The sequence below is a fragment of the Salvelinus namaycush genome, chromosome 26 (genome assembly GCF_016432855.1).
Source record: "Salvelinus namaycush isolate Seneca chromosome 26, SaNama_1.0, whole genome shotgun sequence".
In the NCBI taxonomy this organism is placed as follows: Eukaryota; Metazoa; Chordata; class Actinopteri; order Salmoniformes; family Salmonidae; genus Salvelinus; species Salvelinus namaycush.
Window position 1 is genome coordinate 17,765,833 of NC_052332.1, and position 15,212 is coordinate 17,781,044.

The 15,212-nt window shown below is 45.0% G+C and overlaps 1 protein-coding gene across 2 annotated transcripts in view; it reads right to left on the reverse strand.

The window, feature by feature from the left end:
* Nucleotides 1-15,212, reverse strand: part of LOC120021218 (splicing factor, suppressor of white-apricot homolog) — a 140,380-nt gene that overhangs the window by 63,198 nt on the left and 61,970 nt on the right. For both annotated transcript variants that reach the window (XM_038964882.1, XM_038964881.1), the window contains exons 11-12: nucleotides 3,371-3,476; nucleotides 2,618-2,851 (exon numbers count right to left, since the gene is read on the reverse strand). In XM_038964882.1, the coding sequence (XP_038820810.1) occupies nucleotides 2,618-2,851; nucleotides 3,371-3,476 (340 nt within the window). The remainder of the gene's footprint in view (nucleotides 1-2,617; nucleotides 2,852-3,370; nucleotides 3,477-15,212) is intronic.

Consider the following 15,212-nt stretch of genomic DNA (forward strand, 5'->3'; position numbering starts at 1 on the left):
ACATATGGAATCATGTAGTAACCAAAAATGTTTTTTATATTTGAGAATGTTCAAAGTAGCCACCCTTTGCCTTGATGACAGCTTTGCACACTCCTAGCATTCTCTCAACCAGCTTCATGAGGAACGCTTTTACAACAGTCTTGAAGGAGTTCCCACATATGCTACTTGTTGGCTGCTTTTCCTTCACTTTGCGGTCCAACTCATCCCAACCATCTCAATTCTTTTGAGGTCGGGTGATTGTGAAGGCCAGGTCATCTGACGCAGCACTCCATCACACTCCATGTCCAAATATCCCTTACACAGCCTGGACATGTGTTTAGAGTCATTATCCTGTTGAAAAACAAATGATAGTCCCACTAATCGCAAACCAGATGGGATGGCATATCACTGTAGAATGCTGTGGTAGCCATGCTGGTTAAGTGTGCCTTGAATTCAAAATAAATCACAGACAGTGTCACCAGCAAAGCAACCCCACACCATCACACCTCCTCCTCCATGCTTCACGGTGGGAACCACACATGCAGAGATCATCCGATCACCTACTCTGCGTCTCACAAAGACACGGCGGTTGGAAACAAAAATCTCAAATTTGAACTCATCTGACCAAAGCACAGATTTCCACTGGTCTAATGTCCATTACTCGTGTTTATTGGCCCAAGCAAGTCTCTTCTTATTATTGATGTCCTTTAGTAGTGGTTTCTTTGCAGCAATTCGAACATGAAGGCCTGATTCACCCAGTCTCCTCTGAACAGTGGATGTTGAGATGTCTTTTACTTCAACTCTGTGAAGCAGTTATTTGGGCTGCAATTTCTGAGGCTGGTAACTCTAATGAACTTATCCTCTGCAGCAGAGGTAACTCTGGGACTTCCATTCCTGTGGCGGTGTTCACGAGAGCCAGCTTTATCATAGCACTAGATGGTTTTTGTGACTGCACTTGAAGAAACTTTAAATGTTATTGAAATGTTCCGTATTGACTGACCTAAAGCAATGATGCTGTTGTTTCTCTTTGCTTATTTGAGCTGTTCTTGCCATAATATGGACTTGGTCTTTTACCAAATAGGGCTATATTCTGCATACCACCCCTCCCTTGTCACAGCACAACTGATTGACTCAAACGCATTAAGGAAATAAATTCCACAAATTAACTTTTAAGAAGGCACACGTGTTAATTGAAATGCATGCCAGGTGACTACCTCATGAAGCTGGTTGAGAGAAATGCCAAGAGTGTGCAAAGCTGTCATCAATGCAAAGGGTGGCTACTTTACTACATGATTCCATGTGTTATTTCATAGTTTTGACATCTTCACTATTATTCTACAATGTAGGAAATAGTAAAAATAAAGAAAAACCCATGAATGAGTAGGTGTGTCGAAACCTTTGACTGGTACTGTAAATATCTCCATTATGGGGGAGCTAAGAGAGAAATACAACTGTGGTTTATTGCATCCAGTCTCTCCTGACTTCCTTCCTGGAAGCACTCCTTATAAAAGCCATCCTTTCCTCTCCCTCGCTCTCACTTTCTACCAGTTATTTACTGCTGTGCCTCCTCTTCCCTATTCCATTCTCCCTCCATTCCCGCTAGTCTGACTTCCCGCAAAGGCGGAGCATGCGTGTGTATTTGATTGAGCGATGTTGTTCCTAGTCCGCCCGCAGCTCTCCCAGCGAGTGACGGCTGTATTAACAGACAGCTAATATAACTTAAGCGAGAGTGAAAGAGAAAGAGACCGGCAACGACAGAAGAAACTTAGAGCCGGCGGTGGGTGAGGGTGGTGAGCTAGCAGACCTCCAGTCTGACCTGGACAGGGCCATCTCTATGCCATTTAAGATGCTGTCTGTCAGATGCATGAATAGAGGAGCAAGCTTAAGTGAAGAGGAAATTCTGCAACTCTCGGAGGACAGTGAGAGATGATAAAAATGCTGTAGCCTTGGGGCGGAAAAGTGTTGGTTTTAACAAAAAAATAAGCATTTTTAGTAACTTCCACTGTCCTTAAAAAAATTACTGGATTTATTTCCTACTGAGAGATGGCAATACAGCAGAGAGACTAGTACAGGTCATTCACACTAACTGAGGAGATATTTACCAAGAATTGAAAAGGGCCGATATTAACTCAGCCAAAAAAGACAACAACAACAACAACAACTGCCCGACTTTTACCGGGAACGCACAATCATTTAGGGGCATTCCAACTGAGCCACATGGCCATTTAGGGGCATTCCAACAGAGCCGCATGGCCATTTAGGGGCATTCCAACTGAGCCACATGGCCATTTAGGGGCATTCCAACTGAGCCACATGGCCATTTAGGGGCATTCCAACTGAGCCACATGGCCATTTAGGGGCATTCCAACTGAGCCACATGGCCATTTAGGGGCATTCCAACTGAGCCACATGGCCATTTAGGAGCATTCCAATTGAGCCACATGGCCATTTAGGGGCATTCCAACTGAGCCACATGGTCATTTAGGGGCATTCCAACTGAGCCACATGGCCATTTAGGGGCATTCCAACTGAGCCACATGGCCATTTAGGGCATTCCAAAAAAGCTTTTAGGTAAAGTAAAATAAGATGTTCTTTAATATATGAAGTGCAGCCAGTGAGAGCAGCTGTAGCTAGCTACCTTGTTTAGCCTCCAGCTCCTCCAGGGTGAGAGTGGGTCTCTTCTCCTCAGGGGTCGCAGTGACCGCTCTTACCACCATCTCCGCCCCCTCCAGCAGGGCCTCCAGACCCTCCTCGCCCAGCAACTTGTCCGGGTCATCATCTGAGTCGTCGTCCAGCCGTACACGGTTCTTCTCCAGCGGTAGCATGTCGTTCTCTTTGGCTTTGATGGCGAAGCAGATCGGCGCAAAGGGCACTGGGAAGAAAGGCGGATGTGGGAGAGAGAGAGAGGGGGGGGGGGGGTTGGTTAAAGCTTGAGGTCGTTTAAGACAAAAAATGTGCCAGAGTGGCAGTCACTCATTTTACCATAAACCATTAACCTTCCCCAGGCAGGCAAACAGAGAGACAGAGAGAGTATCATTGAGCTGGGGGTTAACCGTCATTAGCATGGGCCAAAGACATGAACCTCAGCCACCACGCTTTTTGAGCAGCCTGCAGCCACCTAATCATTTAGTCAATTTTCTAGCTGACAGTTCTAAAGGAAACCACACATACACACACACGCACTCCGCAAAACACAAGCGTACCACCCCAACCACCTCCACTGTCTACTCATCAACAAAGGCCTCAGCATTCCCACTCACCAAACAAACAATTAAGCAGAAAATAAACATCCTCAGACAGTTTAATTATCAGAGTGGGCAGGCCGGGCTGTGACGAATGGGACTGTGTCAAGGTCAGCCTCTAAATGCTGTGGTGTGTGTACAAGTCTTACCTTTAATTGGCTTGCCTTCATTCAGCTGTTTGTCAGAGGGACAGTTACCAACGCCGATACTGTCTGCCTCCCCCTCCGCTGGGCCCAGGCCGTCTGAAGAGCCACGCTACAGAGAGGAGAGAATACAGTTATTTTAAGAACAAAGTGCGTGGGGTTGTTCTGAGAACGGGAAATTAGAACGCACCAGACACAATACCTAGGCTTTTTCATAGAAAAGTATTTTGTGCTTAGGCTATGTGATGTCAATGCTATTTGCAAAGCTTTGTTTGGGATTGGGTTTAAAAGTTGACAGTCAAAAATAGATGTGAGTGAGGCACAGTGAGGGTTGGTTGCAGGCTGAACGGTAACGGAAAGCCCATTTCACAGTACAGAGGGCCGACCACTCCTCTGTCGTCATGGCCCTCATTGGAATGCTCTGTCCGCTCTGTGCACCGTTCACCATAGGACACTGACAGAGAGGTTTAATCATTGCAACATGCAGTGGTGGAGGGACCAGGGGACAGCCACTTCCACAAGGCCAATTCTGTGTGGAGAGAACACATGCCTCAGGTCTCCTTTTCTGAGCGCAGTCCCTGAACATGGACCATACCAGCTCAGTAGGGACATAGGAGGAAAGGGACTAGCCTGAGCACCAGATCAGAGACCATGTTGTATGTTAACAAATAGTCATCACTAGCTTGCTAGTAGGTATATGATAGGAAGAGTCTGGACACCAGGCTAGCCGTTAGAGACAAACAAGAAAACAACATTTGGGCCGTTTCCTCTCGTTTCTACCTACATGAGGATGGACTCATAATCCCACTTCATATGTATGCATGATGCCATGATTGGTGGGCAACAGGTCTGCCTTTGCAGCTGACTGTTTAGGCTTCAATTACCTGGGTTTCTCAGGGAGAGAGAGAAAGGCAGACTGAGGAGAGAATAAGGGAAGAGAGTGATAGAAGTGTGTGTGAGAGAATGAGGGGGTGAAAGGAGAGAGAGAGAGAGAATGAGGGGTGAAGGGAGAGAGAGAGAGAGAGAGAGAGAGAGAGAGAGAGAGAGAGAGAGAGAGAGAGAGAGAATGAGGGGTGAAGGGAGAGAGAGAGAGAGAGAGAATGAGGGGTGAAGGGAGAGAGAGAGAGAATGAGGGGTGAAGGGACAGAGAGAAAATGAGGGTGGAGGGAGAGAGAATGAGGGTGAAGGGAGAGAGAGAAATAAGGTAGATAGGTAGTTCTGTGTCGCTAATGGAAGTTTTTCAATATTTTACAGTTCTATTAAGGAAGTGTGGCAGCGAGCTCTTCAGCCGTGGCCCTCTGGAATGAGAGATCAGGGGACCATTAGCCTGGCTAAGGAATCTGCCTCCATGAAGATGCGCCTCTTTGATGGGGGAGAAAGAGGATGAAATGTGTGTCCTGGGCAGAAATAGAAATATAAGCTCCTGAGTGGCGCAGCAGTCTAAGGCACTGGATCGCAGCACTTGCGGCGTCACTACAGACCTGGGTTCAATCCCAGGATGTGTTGCAGCCGGCCGTGACCGGGAGACCCATGAGACAGTGCACAATTGGCCCAGCGACGTCCGGGTTAGGGGAGGGTTTGGCCGGCCGGGATGTCCTTGTCCCATCGCGCTCCAGTGACTCCTTGTGGCGGGCCGGGCGCATGCACGCTGACGTCGGTCACAGGTTGTACAGTGTTTCCTCCGACACATTGGTGCAGCTGGCTTCCGGGTTAAGCCAGCAGGGTCGTGTTTTGGAGGACGCATGGGTCTCAACATTCGCCTCTCCCGAGTCCATACGTGAGTTGCAGCGATTAGACAAGACTGTAACTACCAATTGGATATCAGAAAATTTGGAAGAAAAAGGGGTAAAAAGTACAACAAAAAATGTATATATATATATATATAAGAAATAGAAATAACATATTCTTATTTCTTACAATAGGGATGTTTAAATCTATGCTATACTTTTACCAACAGTGTGTGGATTGAAAGAAACTATGCCCCACTTTCAATCAATATTTTCCATTCTGTGTATGAACCGAAACAGAGATGTTTATACAGTTGGTTGTCCCACCTAGCTACAGTTGAAGTCGGATGTTTACATACACCTTAGCCAAATACATTTAAACTCAGTTTTTCACAATTCCTGGCATTTATTCCTAGTAGAAATACAGTTTTATATCAGTTAGGATCACCACTTTATTGTAAGAATGTGAAATGTCAGAATAATAGTAGAGAGAAGGATTTAATTCAGCTTTCATTTTTTTCATCACATTACCAGTGGGTCAGAAGTTTACATACACTCAATTAGTATTTGGTAGCATTGCCTTTAAATTGTTTAACTTGGGTCAAACGTTTCAGGTAGCCTTCCACAAGCCTCCCACAATAAGTTGGGTGACTTTTGGCCCATTCCTCCTGACAGAGCTGGTGTAACTGAGTCAGGTTTGTAGGGCTCCTTGCTCGCACACGCTTTTTCAGTTCTGCCCACAAATTTTCTATAGGATTGAGGACAGGGCTTTGTGATGGCCACTCCAATACCTTGACTTTGTTGTCCTTAAGCCATTTTGCCACAACTTTGGAAGTATGCTTGGGGTCATTGTCCATTTGGAAAACCCATTTGCGACCAAGCTTTAACTTCCTGACTGATGTCTTGAGATGTTGCTTCAATATATCCACGGAATTTTCCTGCCTCATGATGCCATCTATTTTGTGAAGTGCACCAGTCCCTCCTGCAGCAAAGCACCCCCACAACATGCTGCCGCCACCCCCGTGCTTCACGGTTGGGATGGAGTTCTTCGGCTTGCAAGCCTCCCCTTTTTTTCCTAAACATAACGATGGTCATTATGGCCAAACAGTTCTATTTTTGTTTCATCAGACCAGAGGACATTTCTCCAAAAAGTATGATCTTTGTCCCCATGTGCAGTTGCAAACCGTAGTCTGGCTTTGTTATGGTGGTTTTGGAGCAGTGGCTTCTTCCTTGCTGAGTGGCCTTTCAGGTTATGTCGATATAGGACTCGTTTCACAGTGGATATAGATACGTTTGTACCTGTTTCCTCCAGCTTCTTCACAAGGTCCTTTGCTGTTGTTCTGGGATTGATTTGCACTTTTCGCACTGAAGTACATTCATCTCCAGGAGACAGAACACGTCTCCTTCCTGAGCAGTATGACGGCTGCGTTGTCCCATGGTGTTTATACTTGCGTACTATTGCTTGTACAGATGAACGTGGTACCTTCAGGCGTTTGGAAATTGCTCACAAGGATGAACCAGACTTGTGGAGGTCTACAATTTACATTCTGAGGTCTTGGCTGATTTATTTTGATTCACCCATGATGTCAAGCAAAGAGGCACTGAGTTTGAAGGTAGGCCTTGAATTACATCCACAGGTACACCTCCAATTGACTCAAATTATGTCAATTAGCCTATCTGAAGCTTCTAAAGCCCTGACATAATTTTCTGGAATTTTCCAATCTGTTTAAAGGCACAGTCAACTTAGTGTATGTAAACTCCTAACCCACTGGAATTGTGATACAGTGAATTATAAGTGAAATGATCTGTCTGTAAACATTTGTTGGAAAATTACTTGTGTCATGCACAAAGTAGATGTCCTAACCGACTTGACAAAATTATAGTTTGTTAACAAGAAATTTGTGGAGTGGTTGAAAAACGAGTTTTAATGACTCCAACATAAGTGCATGTAAACTTCCGACTTCAACTGTATTTAATACAGTACAATTCAGTTTCAAGCATCAATAAGTTTCATATCTCATCCGACTGTTGGTACACATATGACCATCATCTCTACATGCATGGATGCAGTCATTTGGAATAAGCCTTCTGCTATATGTTCCTCTGGGGTATGATTTCATACGTTATATATTCTCCCTGTCTGTAGCATCCTGTTCATGATACTGCCCTGGCATCATCGGTTTCCTCTTTATACCGTCTTCTCCATCTCTCAAATACAGAGCATTCGTAACTTATTCAGACCCCTTGACATTTCCACATTTTGTTATGTTACAGAATTATTCTAAAATGTATAGTTTTTTCCCATCAATCTACACAACACCCATAATGACAAAGCAAAAACAGGTTTAGAATTTTTTGCAAATGTATAAAAAAAGGGGGGGGGGGGAAATAAATATCACATTTAAATATTCAGTATTTAGACCATTTACTCAGTACTTTGTTGAAGCACCTTTGGCAGCGATTACAGCCCCGAGTCATCTTGGGTATGACGCTACAAGCTTGGCACACCTGTATTTGGGGAGTTTCTCCCATTCTTCTCTGCAAATTGATGAGGATTTGAGGATTGTGTGTGTGTACTGCACTGGGTGGATGGTTTGTAGGCGAGAAAAGAGATGGACTTGAGTGGTTGCCTTCAGGGGATTGTGAGTACAGCCACAACCAGAAGTAGCTTTTCGTAGCAGGTACGGAAAGCATTTTAGCTAACCCTAACCTTAACCTAATACTCTTAACCTGCTACAAAAGAAGTCACTTCCAGTCATAGCTGTATTCCACCTAGTCAAAACCGCCATCAAGGTTTACTAATACAAGAAAAGAGTTGCATGACAAGTGTCAGTGGTGGTGTATGAGGCGTAACCTCACAAACACATGTAGGCCACAGTGCAAAGACGCATACAGAGACTGACAGGTCTCTAACACTCCCACTAACTCCCACCCAGACCCCAGGCCCACACGGTCGTCAGAGGGCTAGAGAGCTCCGGGAGATTAACCATGGTGTGCAGCCTTTATCTCTTGCAGGCTACTTTATTACATTTCGGTATGTGACGTTACGTTATATCTTTCCCACTGTGCAGACTGCCTTGTCTGCTAGCAAACAGCACAGCCGGCAAAATGTAGCCGTTTATCAATTCAAAACTGAAGATCTCCATTGTCCATATCAGTCCATTGCTTAGCAGCGAAAAGCAACCTGTCATGGATAGATAACTGAAAAAATATCTCTAGCAATACAGTTACCGAAAGTGCTCTTTGACCCTCATCCCAATATGTTGCTGATAGAGCAGGATAAAGTAGTGCAGCAAGCCGCCGGAGAGGCTGAGAAAAACCTCATAGGAAGCATTTCAGATGGTTTTAGAGGAAATTGTGAATACAGTTAGTTGTAATAGCACAGTGGTTTTAACAAGTGACGCAAAGCACTTTACAACGTCCTGAGTGGAAAGCCACTAAAAACAAGCCGGGAGCAATGGAAGCGACTTTGGAAAGACTCCTTCTAAAAGGCTGCAGAAAGATGTTAGGAGAAGGAGTGAAACTGTTAAGGGAGGGCAACTTCCATACAAATAGGTCAGGCTGAGGCTGCAGACCATATCTCATACAACAATCTCACCACAACACAAGACATCAGGATGAACATTCAAAATGGAGGGGAGAGTAAATTTGTTGTTCCTCCCATGCTCTTAAACTAGTAATGCCAAATGAGCTGCTGCAGGCCACCTGTTACAGTGTGATCATATCATCAGAGCTGCTGCTTCAGCAGAGGCCCCAAACCCATAAACCCCCCCCAGGTAAAACTAGGCTACAGCAATGACCAATAGATTTAAACTAAACCACTTCCAGGCATCCACAAAACATCTGGAGGCGGGAGTGAGAACAAGATTAGCATGACTACCCAGAACAGAGTACAATGGAGAGGAGTCGTTGATGGCCTATGCTTCATGAGGAAGTAAGTAAGTACAGTCTTAACTTCCCTCTGTCACAACTAGCTATAGACCAAAACACAGGGAAAGCAGTCTATTTCAATAATGGATGTCCTCAATCTCACCCCACTTTATTAAGAGAGGGGTCTGATGTGAGGAAAAGAGAAAACAAAATATTAAAAACACAAACGTCATCAGTGTCTAAGAGAGGAGGAGCTACTACCTCAACTTAGGAACTGGGACAGTCACCAAAAAAGAGGAAGACAAGGGAGAATTAACTGAACCACTTGCGTTCAAGGACGCGGAGGTGAACCCCCTCATCTCAGCGCTTCAAAGGCTCTCTCAGGTACCGGCGGAGCGGAGTCACACAGCCGCAGGCACAAATCAAGAACAATGGCTTCTGCCAGGTGGCTAACTGAGCTTTTAAGTCAGGCGGGCGGACGGCTTATGGAAGGTGATGAATCGACCTCCGTCACTCGAGGAGAGGGGGGGGGGTAAGGGGAAGAGTAGGGAGGGAGAGAAGGAGTTGGAATAATAATAATTCTCATTGCTGTGGATCATAACCTTTACAGTATGAAAGGATGCAGAAGAGGACAGGAGTAGAGTGGAGGAGAGGAGAGGAAAGAGCAGGATAGAGTCTGGAGGAGGGTAAAGGCACTATTCACTTTACTGGAAGAGTCAATTCAGAAAAGCAGCCTGAACATGCCTTAGAATTTGACAAAACAGTAGTGGGGGAAAATGTTGAATATTGATGGAGTCAGCTATCCACTGCTGCTCTACCCACCAGTCTGTCACTGTGGGGCCTTTGATGGAGGCTGGAGCTGCTGGAGGGTATGGAGGGACAGAAGCAGCCATGCAATGTGGTTGGCCCTAGGGTGAAGGACCACTGCCAGAGACAGAGAGTGGACATCCAAGCAACCCAGAAAGGAGGCATCAAAGTCAGGCCTGCATCCCCAGCAGCTGGTGGAAAGGGGAGGGACTGCTACAGACAAAAGCCAAGACTCAGGATTGACACAGCATGAGTAGCCTGAAAAAGCATCATGATCTAAAGCTAGGGCCACCCTAAAGCATTTCAAAACACTCACCTGGTGGGCAGAGAGATGCTGCTTCTGGACACACACACACTTACCATACATCACACTCCAACACATACCCTCCTTCATACACACATCATTGGTGCTGCATCATGAAAGTGTGTGTGTGAAGGAGGGTATGTGTTGGAGTGTGATGTATGGTAAGTGTGTGTGTGTCCAGAAGCAGCATCTCTGCCCACCAGATGAGTGTTTTGAAATGCTTTAGGTTAGCCCTAGCTTTAAAGTGAAGTTCACACACACAGAATACATGATCAACTCTCCTACTATCTGCTCATCAATTCAGGAATGATGCAAAACCACAAAAAAAAGTGCAATAAAAGTGACTGAAAGTGTGTTTAAAATGCTCCCATCTAAAATGTGTTTCGCAGTGTAGAACAAGGCTTTGAGGACAAGCTACAATAAGCCACAATAATGTTAATCGTTTTCAGCAGGAACCAGCTGAAGCCCCAGCAGCCAAGCTGTCTCTGGAGAGATACTCAACAGAACCACATCGCTCTCTCTCTGCTCCCGCTCTCTCTACAGCCCTGACACGTGGAGCCTACTGTTGCTTAGCCTCGCAAGCCACCATCATCTCCTAATCATCCCTGCAGCGAACCATTCATGTAAACTCGCAAGATCAAGGTGGCTCGCAACGCAAACTGTAGCTGGTCCAAAAATAGCTCCCTGCAGCTCCCTTCACCATTTCCTGGTTGCTAAAATTCTAATAGTTCGCCTAATTTCAGTTTGTGACAAACAAGAAGTCATTGCGTAGAGAATCATTGTACCATCTAAACTGTGAAATATATTTTCCCTAATCAAAAACACTGTATATTTAGCTGTTTTAAGTTGGTGTACAAAACCAAAAGTAAAATATGCAAAAACAAAACTTCAGAATAGAAGGCATAGAAATAACACATAGAACAGATCTACCACTTCTTAGACTTGCTTTCAACGGGAATGAAAGATCTATAACTCACATTTCGATGTGAATTTGGAAGGGTGGCCCAAAAAGTTACAATTGCCTCAAAATGCTTAATATAAAACGGATGACACAAAGAGATATCTGAGCAAGACAACCTCATTGAAATTGCAACAAGCGGTTCTGTGAAAAGTGAATTTAAATCAGAAGCCACTGCCAGCTTTCTGGATAGTGCTGCGCTCAGAATTTCTGGCCTTGGCAAATTGCGCTGTTAAGACACTGATGCCCTTTGCAACCACGTACCTATGTGAGAGTGGATTCTCGGCCCTCACTAGCATGAAAACTAAATACAGGCACAGACTGTGTGTGGGAAATGATTTAAGACTGAGACTCTCCAATACAGCCCAACATTGCAGTGTTACAGTTGAAGTCAGAAGTTTGTGGGCATGCAAGGGTGAGAGGACCAAGAGACCAGAGGTGGCAGAACGAAATGCTCGGGTTGGGGTGTAGGGTTTGAGCATAGCCTGAAAACACATTTTCCACTGCCAAGGAGACTCAAGAATTCTTTGATAAGCACATCAAGCACAACACACAGGGGAAGAGCTGATAGATCTAGGCTAACCCCAATTTGACTGGCTCAATATTCAGCTATGCTATACATATACAATCACACAGCCTACCTTTTGGCTGTGATGCTGTCCTCAGCATGAGGGAGGAAGCAGCGGTGAGGCTGCCTCTCAATGTCTCTCCACTCTTACTCCCTCCGCTGAGAAAAGGGGACACAGCCTTCCAGCTGACAAAACTCAAGTTGCACTGCCTTATTTCAGACTCATGCACCAATTCATGTTGTTACTCCAATGACCAGAGAAAGTGAAATACTGAAATGGTCCACCCACACACACAGTGTGGTGAAGAAAGCGCATCAGCGCCTCTTCAACCTCAGGAGGTTTAACACCTAAAGAAATGTGGCTTAACACCTAAAACCCTCACAAACTTTTACAAATGCACAAATGAGAGCATCCTGCTGGGCTGTATCACCGCAAACTGTTCAAACTGCACCGCCCACAACCTCAAAGCTCTTCAGCCGTTGGTGCGGTTTGCCCAATGCATTACCGGGGGGAAACGTCCTGCCCTCCTGGACACCTACTGCACCTGATGCCATAGGAAGGCCAAAAAGTCATCAAGGATATCAACCACCCGAGCCAATGCCTGTTCACCCTGCTATCATCCAGAAGGCAAGGTCATTATAGGTGCATCAAAGCTGGGACTTAGAGTCTGAAAAACAGCTTCTATCTCAAGGCCATCAGACTGCTAAATAGCCATCACTAGCACATCAGAGGCGGCTGCCTATAGACATAGATTAGAAATCACTGGCCACTTTAATAAATGGATCACCAGCCAGTTTAATAACGTTCCGTATCTAGCATTACTTATGTCATATGTATAAACTGCACTCCACACTATTCTACGGTATCTTAGTCACTTTTAAATTGTGTTTACATATTGCATCACCCATCTCATATGTATATACTGTATTCTATACTACACCACTGACTGTTAAACAGCCATCTCCAGCACATCAGAGGCTGCTGCCTATAGACATAGATTAGGAATCACTGGCCACTGTAAGGAAATTAAACACTAGCCACTTTAATAATGTCTACATATCTTGCATTACTCATCTCATATGTACAAATTGTACTCTATACTATTCTACGGTATCTTAGTCACTTTAATTGTGTGTAAATATTGCATCACCCATCTCATATGTATATACTGTATTCTATACTTTGCCACTGTACCTTAGTCCAATGCCGCTCTGACCTATGTATATATTCTTAATCCATTCCTTACTTAGATGTACATGTATTTTGTGAAACTGTTGGATATTACTTGTTAGATATTACTGCACTGTCGGAGCTAGAAGCACAAGCATTTCGCTACACCCGCAATAACATCTGCTAAACATGTGTATGTGACCAATACATTTGATTTTGATTTGATTGGTGATTTGATTTGATAGGTGCACTTGATCTGCTCTCTGGCCCTGCCGTGTAGGCAGAGTTCTTCCTTCAGATACATGAAATTGTCCAAAATGGGAACACTTTGCCTTCCCGGTGCTAGGGCTGATGAACCATGTGCACCTACCGCCAACAGCAACAAATAAAATAAAAATAGGAACGGGAAGGCTTCATCGTCAGGTTTTTACTGAAATGTTTGGTGAACGACTAGGAATGCCTTAAAAATAGTGACCAGTAATTTAGACAATGATGACCACACCAATTAATGAACAAAAGACAATATACTGAAGTGTCATACAGACTGGGGTGGCTTCTTTGTTGGGCTACAGGGCATTGAATCCATATGGGCTAAACTGTTTAGGATAGACGGCCAGTCCCATATGGGCTAAACTGATTAGGATAGACGGCCAGTCCCATATGGGCTAAACTGATTAGGATAGACGGCCAGTCCCATATGGGCTAAACTGATTAGGATAGACGGCCAGCCCCATATGGGCTAAACTAATTAGGATAGACGGCCAGCCCCATATGGGCTAAACTAATTAGGATAGACGGCCAGCCCCATATGGGCTAAACTAATTAGGATAGACGGCCAGTCCCATATGGGCTAAACTGATTAGGATAGACGGCCAGTCCCATATGGGCTAAACTGATTAGGATAGACGGCCAGTCCCATATGGGCTAAACTGATTAGGATAGACGGCCAGTCCCATATGGGCTAAACTGATTAGGATAGACGGCCAGTCCCATATGGGCTACACTGATTAGGATAGACGGCCAGTCCCATATGGGCTACACTGATTAGGATAGACGGCCAGTCCCATATGGGCTACACTGATTAGGATAGACGGCCAGTCCCATATGGGCTACACTGATTAGGATAGACGGCCAGTCCCATATGGGCTACACTGATTAGGATAGACGGCCAGTCCCATATGGGCTACACTGATTAGGATAGACGGCCAGTCCCATATGGGCTACACTGATTAGGATAGACGGCCAGTCCCATATGGGCTACACTGATTAGGATAGACGGCCAGTCCCATATGGGCTACATTGATTAGGATAGACGGCCAGTCCCATATGGGCTACACTGATTAGGATAGACGGCCAGTCCCATATGGGCTACACTGATTAGGATAGACGGCCAGTCCCATATGGGCTACACTGATTAGGATAGACGGCCAGTCCCATATGGGCTACACTGATTAGGATAGACGGCCAGTCCCATATGGGCTACACTGATTAGGATAGACGGCCAGTCCCATATGGGCTACACTGATTAGGATAGACGGCCAGTCCCATATGGGCTACACTGATTAGGATAGACGGCCAGTCCCATATGGGCTACACTGATTAGGATAGACGGCCAGTCCCATATGGGCTACACTGATTAGGATAGACGGCCAGTCCCATATGGGCTACACTGATTAGGATAGACGGCCAGTCCCATATGGGCTACACTGATTAGGATAGACGGCCAGTCCCATATGGGCTACACTGATTAGGATAGACGGCCAGTCCCATATGGGCTACACTGATTAGGATAGACGGCCAGTCCCATATGGGCTAAACTGATTAGGATAGACGGCCAGTCCCATATGGGCTACACTGATTAGGATAGACGGCCAGTCCCATATGGGCTACCACACAGTCATTTTTTGTCTTCCTGTTGATGGCTGTCTTCCTCTGTTCACGTGGCTGAATTTACCTCCCAGGGAGGAATTGACCTACAGGTCATGATTAGTTATAGACTGCATTACTTGCGTAAACCCTCTTCTTTATTTTTTTACATAGTAGAAAAGCACATTCATACTTAATAAAAATGTAGGATACATTATGTTGTTACGGTAATTTAGCCGTTATTGCTGATAATAATAATAATAATGAGGATAATGATTTAAGAGGGTTTTATTGGGTGGGGAACGTCCAATGGCTGGGTTTCCCGCTGTGTCCTGCTTTTTTGTTTTACATCCGTGGGCGTATTAACAGTAAAGATAACAATAACGTAATTAATAATACATCATTTTTTTGACAATGGCAACACTAGCTAATCTCTCTTGGAATTTGAAAGGCCTAAACTCTCCTATAAAATGTTCCAGCTGTCTTGATATCCTAGCAAGAAACCATGTTGATATAGCAATGCTCCGAGAAACACACCTGCTACAAAAGGATGCACATAGAATAGAGAACCATTTGT